The sequence below is a fragment of the Stigmatopora nigra genome, chromosome 13, assembly GCF_051989575.1.
Source record: "Stigmatopora nigra isolate UIUO_SnigA chromosome 13, RoL_Snig_1.1, whole genome shotgun sequence".
NCBI classification, from domain to species: Eukaryota; Metazoa; Chordata; class Actinopteri; order Syngnathiformes; family Syngnathidae; genus Stigmatopora; species Stigmatopora nigra.
The window spans coordinates 3815507-3832692 of record NC_135520.1 but is presented as its reverse complement, the minus strand read 5'-3'; the positions used below and the strand labels follow the sequence as shown (position 1 = coordinate 3832692).

Genomic DNA, 17186 nt, shown 5'->3' with positions numbered 1-17186 from the left:
AGGTTCAACCGGACTACCCAGATAAAACCCACACAAGGCACGGGAGAACCTGCAAAGTATCCTGGGATTGAAACCTCAACCCCAAAACTACAAGGCTGACATACTGCCTCTATATATTGCATACCAAAAATTAAGGTTACTTGGTCCAGAAGTGTTAAAAATTAATAACTGTTGTACAAATCCTTAATGTTCCTTCATTAATATTTAAACCTTTATAGAGCAAGTAATTACTCTTGCTAATTGGAGAAAAAAATCAAAATGCATTTAACCCTTGGTTGTTTTTAAAACTATAAATTGCATTCACAATTCAAATCCCTGTTCAATTAAAGCATGTAAAAACCAAACAAGAAATTCTGCCCTCTTGTGTCGATACAGAGACACAACATTTCTCCCTATTTTCAACCTCGTTATTACCCATATTCGCAGCCATATGTGCAATATGTGATCAAGTATCAGGTATTGAGGGAGGAAAACATACATTGGTTTTATTATTTCGTACCATTATCTTTTAAAAAAATGGAGTTATCATTATTGTTTTATAAAAGGCATTTGAAATTCTGTTGTCAGGTAAAACTTCTTGGATATGCAACATCTTTTATAAGGAGTTATTGAGTTAATCACATGCTATGAGCACAAGACTGAAGTGAACCACCAGTGCCCAAAAAAGCCATTTATTTCAATCCACATTTCATTTGAAATCAAATATCTTTTCCAAGTACACAGCTTCCATCAAGGAAAATGTCGTGTCATTTTACAAAATAAGACCAGGCTCTGAAATAAAAGAATACTGTACTCCACCTTAAAATTACTGCATGATTCCCTGTGTATATAAATAAAATTGCTCTAACTCCATTTGCCGTTTTTGTTCTTTATAAAAGAAAAATCAAAACTCTTCCGAGGTGAGATTGTATAATCGGGCCAATAAAAGCCAACAATTACAAGTGCGTATTCCTGATAATGAAATGCCTGAGAAGCTGCTTTGAGTTACAGCAAAAAATGACAATGTCCACTTTCACATCCCAATTGGTATCATCAGTATGGAAGAGCCTCCAAAAATGGATTGGACGTCCATCACCATCACCGGCGACCGATGAGTTAATTAAGCGCAGGACATTTCGTACCAATGTCTCTTCCAGTGTTCCGTACCTGAAAGGTGTCTTTATCTAAATTAATAAGCAAATTGTGCATGATGCAATTCTATCGAATAGCTTGAGACTATTTGAAATAGGAAATGTTTGGTCGTGGTAGTCCTAATATTGCATGAGAGTGAAAAAGGACAAAAAGCAGTGAGCGGACCAGAAGAAGAAGAAGAAGGCTTCCACCACTAGATGGCCTTCACAACCACATGATAATAACTATTATGAGATCCCTTTAATCCTTTGAATGAGCAGAGAAGCACCAAGAAAGAAAGAAAAAAGGCCAACTTTTGTGTCGGTGTAGTCGAAAATGAACATTCACTGCTATCAATATTGTGTCAATCAGAGTGAGAACGGCAATAGCAAACATTGCAGTATTGGTTCTGACCGGAATGATCCTTATTTACATACTTTTCATGACTTACATTCTTTGACTAATCCGAGTCCCATGGGAGCTCTGGCACAAATGTAGGAAGCTCGCTGAAGAATAGGAAGTCCATTTCAAATGGACGCAAAAAAGCAAGAAAACTCGTGAGGTGGCCTGTTTTCGTGTTGTGCTGCGCAAAAGCCGCTTTTCAAAGTCCTGATTGCCTTCTCCACGAAAACGTGTCAACAACCGTGCGCGTACCGACCGGCCAGGCTCAAACCTTCCGAGCCTTTTTCCACCTTCTTCCGACCAGACCCGCCCTCGCTTTCTGCCCCACCTCGTCGTGGCTACGTAGACCGTCGGCATCTTTGCGTGAGTTTTTTGACGGCGTGCGCTTCAAATATTGGCCTTGTCGCTGTAGAAAGGCGTGACGTGAAACATGTAGCAGTGCGTGCACACCCGAACGGGTTTCACCTGCCCGTATCGGGGTAAAGGAGCCGAGTGGGAGGAGCAGCGAGAGCAGAAGATCTGAGAGGGGAGAGTAGGCATTAAAAAGGGATTTCCAGAGAAGTGTGCTCCATAGAGAAAGAAGGATGGGGGTACCTTTCCACAGCTCCGACAGTGATGCTTCCGTCGGATGACGGTGAATGGAGCTTTGCAGGCAATGCAGGAGCTGCACACTTCATCTGGAACCCAGTCAGGAGGATCTAGGACAAAATATAAGGAGTGACATGGTTCAAATTGTTAGGTTTATGTTCACCCTCATGTTTGTTCTCCATGTCTTGCAAACTTAGTGCTTAATAGTCTTTAGCTCTGTTGATCAAGTATTGTGCTACGATTGCAGCGGACAGGTTTAAAAAATAAAAGTTTCATTTAAACTACCTAAGCTCTGACATAGCTACCATGTCAAAAAAAATGAATTATTGCACTAATGCATCAGGGAACCCTCACTCCTTTTTTTCGTTTTCAACAATTCTGGTTTTCAAATCACAACCAGAATTGTAAGCCAATACATGTTGACAGAATGACAGAATAGTCACACTGCAACATTGTTAAGACCAACTATATGTATACATGTACATCTATGTGTATGTACAAAAAATAGAGTAGCTGCATCTGAAGCCAAGTAGCTGACATTTCAACTCCATTCAGTGTGTTTGTGGTTATACTGACCTTCAAACTGGCCCTCACGAGCCTTGGCTGCCAATTCTGATGATGAAATGGTCTCCTGACAGAGAGCACAGTCCTCTAGTACTGCACTTCGGAGAACAGGACCTGGTAGACAAAACGGCGAAAAACAAACGAAATCTGAGCTGTGAAGAATTACCACAATTTCCATTAAATATTTTAAACCAAATATTTAAGAAGAAACTGGCTATTTTTGGTTTAAATGGGGCAAACAGTCTTGGGGATTTCTCACTAAAAAGTACATAATGACTTGAGGTTTGGAGACCTTTGGGTTCCCTACATAGTCAAGTTAATAAAATGGTATCTCTTCTCTGGCCCAATTATCGAGAGGAAAGATGCCATTCAATTATTATTTATATACACAAGACAAACAAGGCTTACCAGTCTTTGACTTTTCGTTGTCTCCCTGTTCACATTTGGTTGCCATAACTTCAAATAGTGTCTTGAGGATGCTGCGAAGGTCACTGGCATAGTTAGTTTGCAGCTGATCAGCAACACCTATGAGCCACGAAGGGGAAAAATGAAATAATAAGGAGTAGTTCATGTAGAAGATGTGCATATTCAAAAATCAGGCTAGATGCCTCTTACTGGTTAGTCACTGGTTCAGGGTAGTTTGTGTATTATGTGGAGTGTGTGTGTGTGTATAGTGTTGGGTCATTGAGCACAAAACTCAATTGTAGTAGTAGTAAACACCTTTTATGTTGAGTGAAAAAAAATGTAGAAGAACCTACCTGATATACAAACAAATAGACGATGGATGAGGTCACTGCTACTGTGGAAGCGTGAGCGAATCTTATTTCGGGTAGCCCGCTTGGCATTTTGCATGGCTAGTCGGATTTCCTCATGGTCCAGGTCCTCTGACGTGCCTGAGCTGGTAGTGAGGCTGCTGACAGGGCTGCAGAAAAAGCAAAGAAAGACAGAGCAAAAGAAGCCGTTGATTTCCCTCAATTGTCGCTACATTATTCACATCATTCATCCATATTTTATTGAGTGAAGATGTTGCGATTTAAGACAGCAAAGACAACTAAAAACCAGCAACAATGATAGTGATAGACTTCAAAGCCATTTTATATATGAATGTTTAGTATAAGATGATCAAGTTTCAGTGCCATTGATAGGTATTGGCGTCCAATCCAATAAGATTTTGGGGAGTTTTGACAGCTATTGTTCAATCGCTGCCCAAAATCGCTATCAATGACAGCCAGAGTTAATTTACATAAAGATATTAAAGCTGCATGTTCTCCTAGGCCGGCGTGGGTTTTCTCCGGGTACTCCGGTTTCCTCCCACATACGAAAAAAAATGCATGGTAGGCTGATTGGACACTAAATTGCCCTTCGGTATGTGTGGCTTGTGTAAAAAAAGGGCTCCATTTTAGAGAAAGTCTTGTTTGTATCACTATCAATGGCATCCAATGAGTTAAATACTACTGTGCTACTACCATATGATGCTGCTGATAGTTACCTGGGAGTGTAAACACTGCTGGATAGACTACAGGTAGTGACCGACACACTCTCACAGTCACTACCTGACATAGAGCTGAGGGGGGAGTTGTGAAGACTAAAAAAAACAGTGCAAAAAAAGAGAGAGGGAAAATAAGGAAACATTAGGAAAGAAAATTAAAAAGCACAAACACTGTGGAATTTAAAAAAAAAAATAGCAGTCACAGGCTTTCCACCCTCGAAAACCAATGGTAAAAAGCCCACTGGTTTGGAGGAAAACTAATAAATAAATCAAATTAATAATATTAAATGGAAGGAATTTTGAAATGAGGCCTATCAATGAATGTGTATGTTATGATGTTAGCCAAATGGAACATGACTGATGTGAATGCCAACAAAATGGAGTCAAAACCAACTCTATGTGCCTATATGTGCAGTGCATTTAGGGACAGCCCCCAGAAAACAGTACTTAACATACATATTTAAACAATGAAATATGCATGCAACCAAATTCATATTTATTAGAAAGGCAAAGATATTCCCGGCGTGGGAACTATGATACTCTGCATGCCCTGACTTAATGGTGAACCAGGGATGAGCGTAATTAAGTCGAAACATTGTAGGTTAAAGACATTGTAACCCGAGAGCTCCCTGTATACCAATAGAGGCGGCTATATTTGTATAATTTTTACACGTATGCTTTTGTAGTAATATTTTAACTCAGCACAGGGGATGCTAGTTGCGCACAAGGCTTATAAAGCCGTGAGGGGAGCCCCGAGTAGAGTTCCAAATGATGTATATCATATTTTCTCACATATAAGCCACTACCCCGCGTATACGCCTTTAAAATCGTTGAATTTTAGAATTTCTTGCTTATAAGCCGCAATCCAGTAATGTTTGCTTTCTTACTGCAAAGCAGAAAATAACCAACAAATAGTTCATTGTTAATTTGTCAACATCTACTGTAAAGCAACATTATGAGCGCTGAAATACAAGGAAATCAAACACTTAGCACAGTACATTTGTGAGGTGAATTGCAAGAGAAAACTTACCTGGAGGCCTTCCTGATCTCCTCTTTGCTTTCTCTCTTGGATTCCTTAATTCCTTGCCTGTCCTTGTCCCGTAGTGGACCTCCAGTTGCATGTTGCCTCGTTTCAATCCTCTCCTGGTAGTTGCATGTAGAGTTCTCACCCCCTATATTGTTTCCACACCCCTGAGAAGGATGCCCCGGTTGTGGCTCGCCCATCAGGCACTCCTCACACAGTTGAGAACTCCCTCCCTCTTCCAAAGGCTGGTTCAAGCAGCGGGAAGACGTCTGAGACAGCTGGCAAAGTTCTCTCCTTCCTCGCGGCGGCATTCGGCAAGCGGAGGAGGACTGGATGACGGCACCGGGGGCCACGGTTTTACAGTGTTTTTCTGTTCTTAGAGCGAAGCCTAAACCGAGCCCCGTACTGGCAGAGGTAATGGCATCCTCACGACCGTCTTCACAACTCCCGCAGCACACGCAAGAGTTAAGCAAGCAGTGGGTGGCCACCAGCGGGCCGCAGGGTTCGAGTTCAGAGGGAGAGGGGCGAGGCAACAGCATCTTATCCACAGCCAGCTCCGTCAAGCTGGGCGAGCGCGGGTTGAATATGACGGTGGCGGAAAGTTTCATGCCACCCATACGGTGGGCTATGACTTCTGCCGTTTCATTCACCGTGCCATCTAAACCCAATTCCCAGCCATTGGTGTAAGGCAGCGGTTCAGAGCCTGGAGCAGATGTGCACGATGGCGGGCGCATTGGATTGAGACAACGTGTGTTCTTACTGCGCTGCACTGCAGGTCCTTCGGGAAGCCAACCGTTGCTGCTAATTGCGTCTGGCCGGAGACCCGAGCTACGTTGCAACAGATGAGCAGACTTTGGGGTTTTGGAAGGTGAAGCAACACAGTTAGTGAGTTCTCTCGAATTGCTGGTAACACCATCACCTACTTGTTCAAGATCTTCCATGAAGAAGACTCTGTCTTCCTCCTCTAAATAAATACCAGTCCTTCCTCTACCCCTCATTAACCTGAGCGGTGAGGCCTCATTGCTGGAAGCACCACTGGCGCCTCCCGCCTCCCCTTTGACGGAAACACGGGCCGGGGACTGACCCTGGCTCGGAGGCGAGAGCAAGGTGGACATCTCGTCACCTACGCGGTAGACCATCATGTTGAGCTGTTCCAGTTCTTCCTCGTCATACTGCATGGAACAAGCAAGTTCGGCCTCTTCTGCCTCTTCGCAGACAAGGTCTTCAGTCTGCTCCCCTTTTTCGGATTCCACCTCTTCCCAGCCTTTTTCCACTTGTGCCAACTCCTCCTCGTGGCTGGGGCAAACAAACAGAGACAGATGCTTTTGCTCCTCGTCACCGCCGTTCGCCTTGGAGGTGACATTACTACGGCTGTGGGAGGCTTGATTCTCTTCAATGTGTGCTGGTGCATTGATTGGAGTCTCCTCGTGGCCTGTTTCCAACTCGCCTTCCTGAGAGATACAGAGGTTCTTCTCCAGCATCAATAACTCTTCCTCTGACAGAGTCTGAAGCAGGTCTCTGGAAAAAGCGTCATAAATTAGCTGTAAGATCCCATTAATTCTCAAGAACAAAAAAATCACAGTGAATTTCATTCAACTTTTAGAAATGAAAGGGATTATTTTAGGTAACACAGTTCACATTTTGTCCGTGGACAACATATTGTGGGCTCATAAAATAGGCCACAATATACACGTGTGGCCAACATGACCGAAAATGTGATGTCTGCATCTATGGACGCTAGATGTAAATTGTTGTTGTTTTGTTTCTAATATTAAGTTTTTGTTTTCATCTACCCGTTATAGCCCCAGGTAAAAAGTCGATTTAAAAAAAAAATATGCGTAGTATTTAACAACTGCCAGATATGTCAAATTCAATTAAACTGGCTGTGAAGCTCACAATTCAGCACCATAGACAGCGCCTGGCGTCTAAACCATTTAGCCTGGGATAGATTGGCATGAACGATCACTTAATAATAATCGGACATAGGCTTTGTCATCATCATCATTGACTCGACAAAAGCCATTAGGAGTACCGATAGGAGTACCACTTCCATCTCTCCCTGTCACAATGAATTGGACCCTTAGGCCTAGTGCCTTCAACCTTTCCATGGAGATAGATACAAGTGCCTCATAAAGTGTTAACTATACCTGATTTTCTTTAATAAGGTACGAAAAGGACGGAAGAGCTCAGACATGTCCTCTGCTTTTCGGTTAAGGTCGAGAGGTCCTTCTGAGTACACGACCAAGCCACTAAAAATAGACACAAAAACAAAGATTGGAAGGAGGAACACGGCTGGAAGTCTGGTGTAGATGGCTAACACTTACCATACAATGGCTAGTCTGGGAATTGTAAACATCAACGCAGGCTCATAGTCATCAATCATGTCTTGTGTGAGGTAGCCCAGTTTGAGTGCCCTAGGATACAAAAGAAAGCACAAACATCATTAGAATTTGATCTACACCACTTCTTTTCTATGTGTGGCATGAATCACTGGCTGAGTACAGATGACTATTATTATATATACATTTTATCTTTCAAGATGTCTTGTTCCCCCAAATTTTTGGGGGTAAAAATGTCCACCTATGTCAGCATAATACTTTCTATAGGATTATAGTGTCTTCTACATACGTTAGGCACCCATTGGAGCTATCCTCTTAAGGGAAGCACAAATGTTGACAATATATAGTATATATAACACTACATAATATGACATTACTGCTCAGTGGTCACATAAGAATTGCTGTTGAACATATAATCCTCCACAACTGTGGCCAAGCCTAAAAGTCAATTATGAGCCAAATTAATAAGCATATATATCGAACAGGTACAGTTACTATGGTGTCAAAGCGTGTTTAAATGTGTGGTTTTTCTCCATTGACACTTATCATAACCTGAATATTTCATTAGTAGAGAAATTTGTGACTAGGATTAAGTACCACTGTAATTTGTCTTGTCTTTTGGTTTTGGGGTAAAAACATTACCTTTCCACCGTCTCACAGAAGAGTACAATCACCTCCTGCTGTACATAGTATTCTTTGGGAGACTTGACAGGCACCATGGCTGACACGTAGCTGCAATGCAACAGAGTGAATGAAGCCAACACATTTGGTGTTGAGTCAAAGGTTTGTTGTTGACCAATGTGAATTATTATTTGCACTACGACTGCCAAGAGGCTGTGCTCCTAATTTACCTGAGTTCAAACTCAGCAAAAAGGCTGTCGAAATGTCGCAGTGCGTCCTTCATGCGGTCTGTGTAGAAATTGAGGTCTCGCAGGGCCTGGTCTCGGGTGATGTTACGTACTTCCTCCAGGCTGCGAGTCAGGTCCTTTGCCAAAGGTCTCATCGCTATACTCTCGATCTCCCTGTTCATGATGATGGAGCCTGCGGCTAAGCACTGCACAGACGCAGGAAGATCGTTAACGACAATTTCACAAATTTCCTCCTGGAAAACTTTAGGAAAGAAATAAGCAGCATTTTACAGTCTTCACGACAGCTTGTTTTTTGACAAGGGAATACCGTACCTCGGCTCCGAACCACAGCTGCCCTGCCAAGTTGTCATGACGAATCTCCTCGGGGAACTTGACACAGAAGTCCCGGTTGGCTCGGTCACAGGGAATACATTCATCCATGATCTGATTGATGATATTCAGCACATTGTCCTGCAGAGACACACAGTGACAAAGGCGTGTTGAACAAAAAACATAAGAACCAATGACATAGCCTTTGGAGCCTTCATCGATTAAGATGTGAATGAAAGCACTTTGACGAGAGTATTGGACCATTAGGGTTGCTGTCCTTCAATAAAAAAAAAAAAACACACTAAAATGAGGCCCATAATTCAAGCTGTGAGAATGCTGTGTCACACGGTGAGAGCTAATCAAAAGCTTATGTGCCGCTGGCATGTACGAGAGCCGTAACAATGACTTACAATAAGCTTTTCACTCAACTGTGGCGGCACTGTGTACCGTAATCTTGTCAGGCACAGCACTGCGTCTTTCTGAGCAAACCCACAGGAGGAAGATTAAAAAGCTTTGTGACAAAAAGCTTGACCAGTGATTCCTTTACGGCTTGGAGCTGTTGGAAGTGTCTGTAAGCTTTGAGTAGCAGGGGAAGTCGCTGACAACCATCTTAAGGACAGGCTGCAAATCCTCTTTTGACAAAAGATCTTTTTCTAACATTCTTATGTTGGCCCTTGTTTTTTTTTGACTGTCCCAATGTTTGCCAAACAGACAGCTGTTGCTCTAATGCTATCAGGTTGTTCCAGAATTGAAGGATATTTTGGCTAAAAGTTTCTTCTAGAATCCCTATAAAGCCTGATTTATGGGTGTTGGAGTGTGTGTGTGTGTGTTAAGATTCTCTCGCTATATTTGTCTAAACCGTGCATCGTACAGAGTTGAATTTTTTTTAATGGTAGCCAGAAACAGCTGTTGAATCCTAATAGACGATTGATTGGATTTCTTTACCTTATCCAAGTGTGTAAACTCAAGCTTTAAGAATTTGCAAGTATAATCAATCTGTATTCCTGACCTGAATTATGTTAGCTTGCTGATTTCTTAAGCTATTGAAGATATTAGGTTCTAATAACAATAATATATGAATAATTCATAAGTTAAGGGATTTCTGGTACCCCAAGACGATCAAATCAAGGAGAAGAGAGAGAAAAAAAACCTCTATAAGACCATTTAAAATAAAATAGACATCCAAATGTTTGCAAGAAAAAAAATCACTCCAGGAATAGAAGGGAAAAGAACAGCAGGGGGTCAAGTGGTGACCTTATTAGGCACTGCCCCAGTGTGTAGTGGAACTGGGGGGGGGCCTGCTGGAGCACAACAGGCCACATGATGATCTTCCGACCACCTGCAGCTCTCTTAGCATGATACAGCATGGCATCCATTACTCATGTGCAGCCTTGTTCTCCAGCCATGACCACACAAAGACTACCCAAACCATTATCTCTGCCATGTGTGACCAATGCCAGATATATTACACACCAACAGGGACACAATATAGAAAGACACCCTTGTAATGCAAACTCTTAAAAAAAGATTTAACTTTACGTTCACAGAGTTCAGTTACGAGATTCAGGTTTAAATCTCAGCTGACCTGTAGCTAAGGCACTGTTATACTGACCTAAAGTAGTGTGTTAGCTCATAAAATTGAATGTGTTTCCTTGTTTTCAAAGACCCTTGTATCGTTTGCAAAACACTTCTTATCGCCCGTTATCAGCTCAACGTGCTTCATGTGGAAATTTGACCTAGATAAGGCCACCACGCCAAGTTTTAGACCAAAGTTGATAAGGTTAGTGTCTATTTTCACATTGCCTGCTAAATCCTAATACCCGATCAGGTAATTTGTGTGTAATACTGCACAAATATGCCCAGGAATCTATGAGAGTGTGAAATCATATTGTTGTTTTTATTGATTTAATTCATTGATAAACCTTTGCGGTTCTCAAAAGTCCTTAGAGGGATTTTGCAATGTTGAATAATTTGTACGATAGATACTATATTGCGCCTTGTTCTTCCAGCTTACCTGGCAGGAGCGAAACTGGTTGACCAGAAGGGTACATCTTTGAGGGTCCTTCCTGCCATCGAGGCTATCAAGCTCAGCGGCTACCTGGTTCAGCTCATCATCGGCATAGTAGAACTGGGCCAGTAGCTGAGGGTCCGTCCTCTACAAAGAAATAAAGCACACTACTATGACAAAAATATCAGAATGCCAAAACATGATAGCTCGGTTTTAGTAGTCTTTCTACATATTTAAAATTGTGATGATTTTGCACCCGATTCCTATTCACTACTATACAGTACTAGGATAATGATATTACTCATACATCCCATCACACATAACATCTTGTGAGTCCTCCCAGAACTCTTCACTGCCAATTACATTCATCAACATTTGCCTGCTTTCGCCATGTTAGAAAGTTTGTGACATAAATAACCAATGTGTCAGATAAAGACACATATGGTGGGTATCTTTGTTCTACAGCAAAGTAGGTTAAATGCTAAAGTAAAATGATGCATTTTGTGTGCACACAATCTAATCCTAATAATGCATGTGATGTATAGGAGTTATATTAAAAACATATATTATAGGGCAGACGACAGCTCACCATAGTTTTTATACATTAGATGCAAATTCAGGATAACGTCAGAATTTGATTTCCAGTTTATTTGGGTCGACCGAAATGATATATTTAGTATTCATTGTCATTCGGCAAGTTAACAGCTTTAATACATGAAAAGTCCCAGAAGAGTAGGCGTAATTAGTGAGCTGAACCCTTGTAGAGCATTTGTGTCATTATCTCCCACCATGCAATGGAGGCCTTGGGACCAACAGCACATTTAGGTTAATTGTGCATTGGTTGAGTGACAACACATTACACAAGGTAATAGCTGGCTGGATCTTAGCTTTGCTTGTACTTGAAAAGAATAAAAGAGCAATTCTTGAGAACAAAGGACAATCTATGCACACGCAGACACTGAATCGAAGGAGGGCTCAGACAGAGCGAAAGGTTAATGGATTTGAAAACGGCCACCGCATGCCGACACGTATCAGACACAGAATGATAGTGCGAGAAATCGGGTGCTAAAAGGGCAGCAGGACAGCGTGGATTGGGAGAGACGTTAGTGTGTGTATTTTTTATATGCAGTGAAATGAAAGTGTTTTTTTTTAATCAGATTAAATGGAACATTAGCATACTACTGTAATGGAGAAGACTCTTACAGGTGGTGCCTTGCCCCTTAAGTTTGCAGTGGTCTTCCTGTTGTGTGATCCCCCCTCCCTTGTGGATATTCTCCCTGAATATGATACTCAATGCTGTTCCTTCACTCACGCTCATTAATAATGAAAGAAACAGCAAGGAGGGTATACAGAGATATAAGAAGCTGCAGTGGGGGGGGGGGGGCTGCTTGTCGCATCATTGCGTAAGAAGACACTTTTTTAAAACGGTGCTCAAAAGATCTTTATAGGATAAAACTTTTTTTTTCTTCAAAAAAGCAGTTTGGAGGCTGTTATGTATAGTTTATATTTGTCAGTAAAGTCCCAAGTATGCAAGTTTTAGTTAATGTTTGAAAACAATAGGAGGTTTTGTGACACATAGGTAAAATTGACCAGCAAGGAAACAGAAAAATATAATTTGAAAGATGATTTTTCCCTTTTTTTTCCTCAAGCATATAGTATGCCATGGTGCTCCTCTTGCTGCATTCCGCATACAAGTGTTAACATTCCTGCAACACTATCATGAGACACTCAACGTTTATTATAGACTGAAACTTACAGATGCATAAGCTGCTTTACTTGGGTCACAAGTTCATGAAATAATGATTCCTTAAAAGTTACGACATCTGGCATAAACAGCCACATGTCAAAGAGAATAAACAAAAAGGCTAAATTATATGGAAGGGTCCCCCCCGTTCACTCTGTTCTATTTTTCCAGTGTCATTCTTTGTGGGTTAGAATGACGTCAACATATTCAAGTAGCTGACGCAGCAGCTATTGCCCTCCAGCCTACACATTTTGGCATTTGCCCTCCAAAAAATTCTTCTCCTCTTCCATATTCAGGCTGTATTCATTCTTCATGGTTCAAGTGACCCAATCCCCCTGATGACAGTATGAACAAAGGAAAAAGCAGGGAATTGCAAATCCTGATCTGAAAGTAGTATACTCCCGTATATTGGATGACAGAAATAGGCTATTCATATCATTACTGGCCAGAAGGTCTTTTAACCACAATTTCACTGAGGCTGACTCAATTGCAATTCTCCTGGTTTGACATGCAACCAATCAGGACACTCCATATTTAACTTTTGAAGACAGTTAAATCTTTCATAAAAATTCGCCTGTGTCCCAATGGTGAATGCTAGAACAATGAAACAATCAACAATAGTGCAAACCACATTTCAAAACAATACAATGCACAAGGATTCTTGTACTTCTTGCTTTCTTGCCATCTGTACGTTAGTAAAGGGCAGCGGCTGCCATTGCACGGACGCATTTTTGTCATTTCTGCATTCTCCAAGGTCTTGAGATTCTACACTTCACTTCCATTTAAAGCATGCAGCTGATGAGATGAGAGCTATCAAACACTTGAATATCATTGCTGCCACAGCCGTGTGTGCACACTGCACCCACCCCCTTAAGGGTGTAACTTCTACACTCTCTATTCAATTCTATTTGCTGCCTTGAAGCTCCCAACCCAAAATTCCCATGCAGTTTTGGGCCGAGACTTTAGGTATTGGCGCACCAAGCCATTTATTAATCAGAACATTACAAAGCAAAAGCGGGCATAATAGTGAACTACATTATCAGAATGTAGCAATAGGCTCGCAGCTACTTTGTGCTTCACAATTGCTTTGTCTAACTATAGAATGTTCTAAAGTACCACTCATGCTGAATTCTATTCTTACCAGCAGGATGAAGATTTTGGATCCACATCAGACGAGCATACTTATCTCAGTCCGCTGACTCAGACTGATCCACTCATCTGGAATGATGGCTTAATCTGCGCCTCTTCTTTACAGCCTGTCCCGATGTGACATATGAAATAGACAGTGACCTCTGTATGTGTCCCACGTCCCCTGACTCCTGAACGGCAGCACATGAAGACACCCTGTGCGCATCTATTATCCAACCAATAATCTGCTTATGCAATTCAGAAGTGTCTGTTTTGGCAAACTTGCAGATGCAGTGGAGAGGGTCCATTTTTTGACATGATTTCACAAGTCCAATTAGCAGAAGACAGGTGCAAGACTTTTCCACATATGAAAAGCTCCAATCAAAAATTTGCACGAAGCCATGTGTGGCCTGAGATATAAAATTCTGTTTCTAGATCATACAGTTGATCAAAGTGTTTTTGGTGCTTCCGGGAGTTATAAGAAATGTGACAAACTGCCTCTAGTGTTTCACTTTATCAGCTAAGGCAGATCTCGACATTGAACTGATATAATGTGGGCCTGCCCTGGAGTTAGAAACAAGTTTGAAACAAATACTCCATTTTTTTATGGAGTCTATGGGCTCAGGGTTGCTGATACTAGAAACTAAGTAACCTTAATAACTAACGTTAGTAGCATTCTGCATTGTTTTATTGTTTTGGCATGTGATGTTTTGAAAAAGACTTTGGTGTATATAAAGCTGTAGATATTGTGAGAGCACCATAAAAAAAATTAAGTGAATTTCAGTTTTTGAGTATATTAATCGAAACTAAGGATGGGCATTTGAATGAATCGCATCTTACATATTCAATGAGCTGTTAATTCAGTTTCATCTTACACACAAATAACATGACTTCTGGTCTAACAACACCACAGGGAGGCATTATTCTGAATAATATAGGAATGTCAAATGTTCATAGTTATTTGATGGCATAATATGATCGCTGGATTGATCGATTCCCTTTAGAAATTGTATTTAATCGAAGAATTAAACGAGAGAAAAAAGCCTTTCATTAGGTTTTGCGGTAATTAATGGCAATGACCGACCGGTGTGATAGCTAATGACTGCAGCCTCCCTGGCAGTAAGCCACATCTGTGTTGTACCTTGAAATCTCACATCCCCCCCCCCCCCCCCCCCCCCCCCCCCACAGCCACATCCCTTCTTCAATCATTGTTTCCCCACCACCTAGCTCAGCGGGCTCCAATTCCCATCAGAATCCTCAATGAATATTAAAAAAAAAAGCCTTCAAATCACCTTTGCACAGGGGTCACTGCCCTAAATTCAGGCAAATGACACCAAATCAATTACTGCAGGGCTGGCGGTGAAGCAGAACGTGACATGCACAAAGAGCAACAGAAAGTGGGCTAAATATGAAGCCACCGCTCAGCAGTTTGCTGTTCCCTCCTCCATCGACTGTGTGCCAACAGACGTTCCTCCACAGAGAGCGCCCGCTAATTGCTTCGCCTGGCCTCACTTCTTCTACTTGCAGGTTGCAGGCAACAACAACAACAACAACAGGGTATAAACTCATGTACTGACTGAATAGAATATGCAAAAATAGCAGCAAAGTTGTTACCAGTTATTAAAAATAACAGTTAAAATACTTTTTCTTGCAGGGTGACATTTACGTTTTGTGTTTAGTAAAAACATGGAAACAAATGTGTGTCCATCATGTTCACCACTCAACTACCTTGGTTCTGATTTACTTTAAATCATACAAATGATGGTAAATTAACCCTTAACATAGCCTTATTCAACTCATTTGCAGGCATTACGTACAATGCTTTGAATTTGTCTGCTTAGTCTGCACTAGTTTAATACAAATGCAATATAAGTGAATACATAACAAATACATCAAATGGGGAATTTAAGTTTGGTAAAAAAAATATTGTTTTCATGTTATACCTCTGATTCTATTTAAAAAAATGATCAAACTATTCATCAATCTTTTTTAAAAAATCAATCCAAACGATCCCATCTGGGGGGTGCTTTCTAAGGTCTTAAAAGCATTCGTGGACTGATAAGTGCTAGAAATTAAAAAGGTTGATGAGAGGATTTGAGGGTTTACACTTTACACAAACATGTTTTCCCCAGCGCTTGAACAAAAGGGGTCAACAAAAACAACGGAGTGGGGGTCTCCGGCTGCATACGTCAACGTCAACACTCAACCGGCCGGCCGGCTAACATAAGCAGATGCGGGGTACAAGTGATGCTTGTGGCTTAACAGATCCGATCCGAAACGAGCCGAACCGAACGGATCCGATCCGATCCGAACCACAATAGCACAGGCATAGGCATGACAAGACATGCAAAACGCACGGAACTTACCCTGGGCTTGTAGAGCCACTTTCGAAAGCGGTTCATCGTTACCTCGCCACCTTCCTTTTGTCACTGAGCGCTCGTCTTCTTCTGCGGTAGTACCTGTGCGCCCTGACAGCCCCGCTCGGCTGCTAGCTAGCTTGCGATGGTGGCTTACCACACGGTATAAATAGAAGCAAATAAAAGAACGTGCGACAAGTTATCCTAAATGCTACAAAATGGCCCTGAATGCAGACGGCGTGGGTAGACAGAGACGATGACTTGTTTCTTCATGTTATCCTCCTGCCGGGTTGGACGCCTATTCTTCCTCCCCGTCCTGAATGCCACTTCCGAAGTTCCGTGAACGCAGCGAGAAGGAGCGAATGAACTGACCCGACGTCTGCGGCGCCCCACGCACGTCCGACGTTACTTGATGACAGTCACGTTGACAACATTCACCTCCCACTTTCACAGGAAGTGTTGCATTCAAGTGCACACTTATCAAATCGGAAATCCAAACAACCTAAAGTATTGCGTCGGGATCCTATCTGTTATGAGAAACAATTTAACCCTTTGTTGAGCAATAATTGGTACTTTCATTCATTTTCCGAACTGCTTTATCCTCACTAGGGCCACGAGGGGTGCTGGCGCCTAACCCAACTGACTTCGGGCCATTGGCGGGGGACACCCTGAATTGGGCGCCAGTCAATTGCAGGGCATGAGGAAACAAACATCCATTCATACCTAGGGGGAATTTAGATTGTCCAGCCAGTCTACCATGCATGTTTTTTTTTTAATGTAGGAGGAAACTGGGATACCCAGAGAAACCCCACGTATGCCCCGGGAGAACATCCAAACTCCCGGCCTGTGAATGTGAGAATGACCATCTCATTGTGTCTTGAGATTGGGTGACCACTAATTCAGGGTGTCCCTTGCCTGGTTCCCATACTTAGCTGGGATAGGCTGCAGCACCCCCTAGTTTTCTTCACACTAGATAATTGTATATTTGTTATTGAGAACACTACGTGGGAAATGTTTTTGTGTACAGTATATAGGATCAAGAAAAAACAGATTAGTTTAATCAGATTTAGGCAAACAGACGATACATTGTGAGCTCCTATGGTCGAAGCTCGTTCGCATGTGTTTATCCTCATAATCTTGTTTTCTGCCCAGTAAAGTGAAGTGAGCTTTTCTGCAATTAATCTACAGAACATGGATTCTTGTGGTTTAAGAAGGGGATGCGGCCTGTCAGTAGGGGTAAATTCCCATGATCTTT

The 17186-nt window shown here is 41.9% G+C and overlaps 1 protein-coding gene across 2 annotated transcripts; it reads right to left on the bottom strand.

Moving 5' to 3' along the window:
* Positions 1-655: 655 nt before the first annotated feature.
* zfyve28 (zinc finger, FYVE domain containing 28) lies at positions 656-16357 on the bottom strand. Of its 2 annotated transcripts, XM_077731722.1 has the most exons (14): positions 15941-16357; positions 10709-10849; positions 8698-8835; positions 8368-8570; positions 8159-8248; positions 7502-7591; positions 7325-7426; positions 5184-6695; positions 4154-4249; positions 3423-3586; positions 3073-3189; positions 2677-2778; positions 2107-2210; positions 656-2031 (listed from the first exon to the last, which is right to left on the bottom strand). In XM_077731722.1, exons 1-14 carry the CDS (start codon positions 15974-15976, stop codon positions 1900-1902), a joined length of 3027 nt encoding a protein of 1008 aa, XP_077587848.1. In that variant the 5' UTR covers positions 15977-16357; the 3' UTR covers positions 656-1899. The 2 variants fall into 2 exon arrangements, with proteins under 2 accessions (XP_077587848.1, XP_077587849.1); XM_077731723.1 differs by lacking the exon at positions 4154-4249.
* Between the last annotated feature and the right edge of the window lie 829 nt (positions 16358-17186).

Excerpts from the sequence above, each read along its gene's own strand:
- zfyve28 (XM_077731722.1), bottom strand. The coding sequence starts at position 15,976 with ATGAACCGCTTTCGAAAGTGGCTCTACAAGCCCAGG. Across the intron at positions 3,190-3,422 it reads TCTATTTGTTTGTATATCAG|GTGTTGCTGATCAGCTGCAA; the intron begins GTAGGTTCTTCT and ends CGTGGCTCATAG. Across the intron at positions 2,032-2,106 it reads ACTGTCGGAGCTGTGGAAAG|ATCTTCTGCTCTCGCTGCTC; the intron begins GTACCCCCATCC and ends CTCCCCTCTCAG.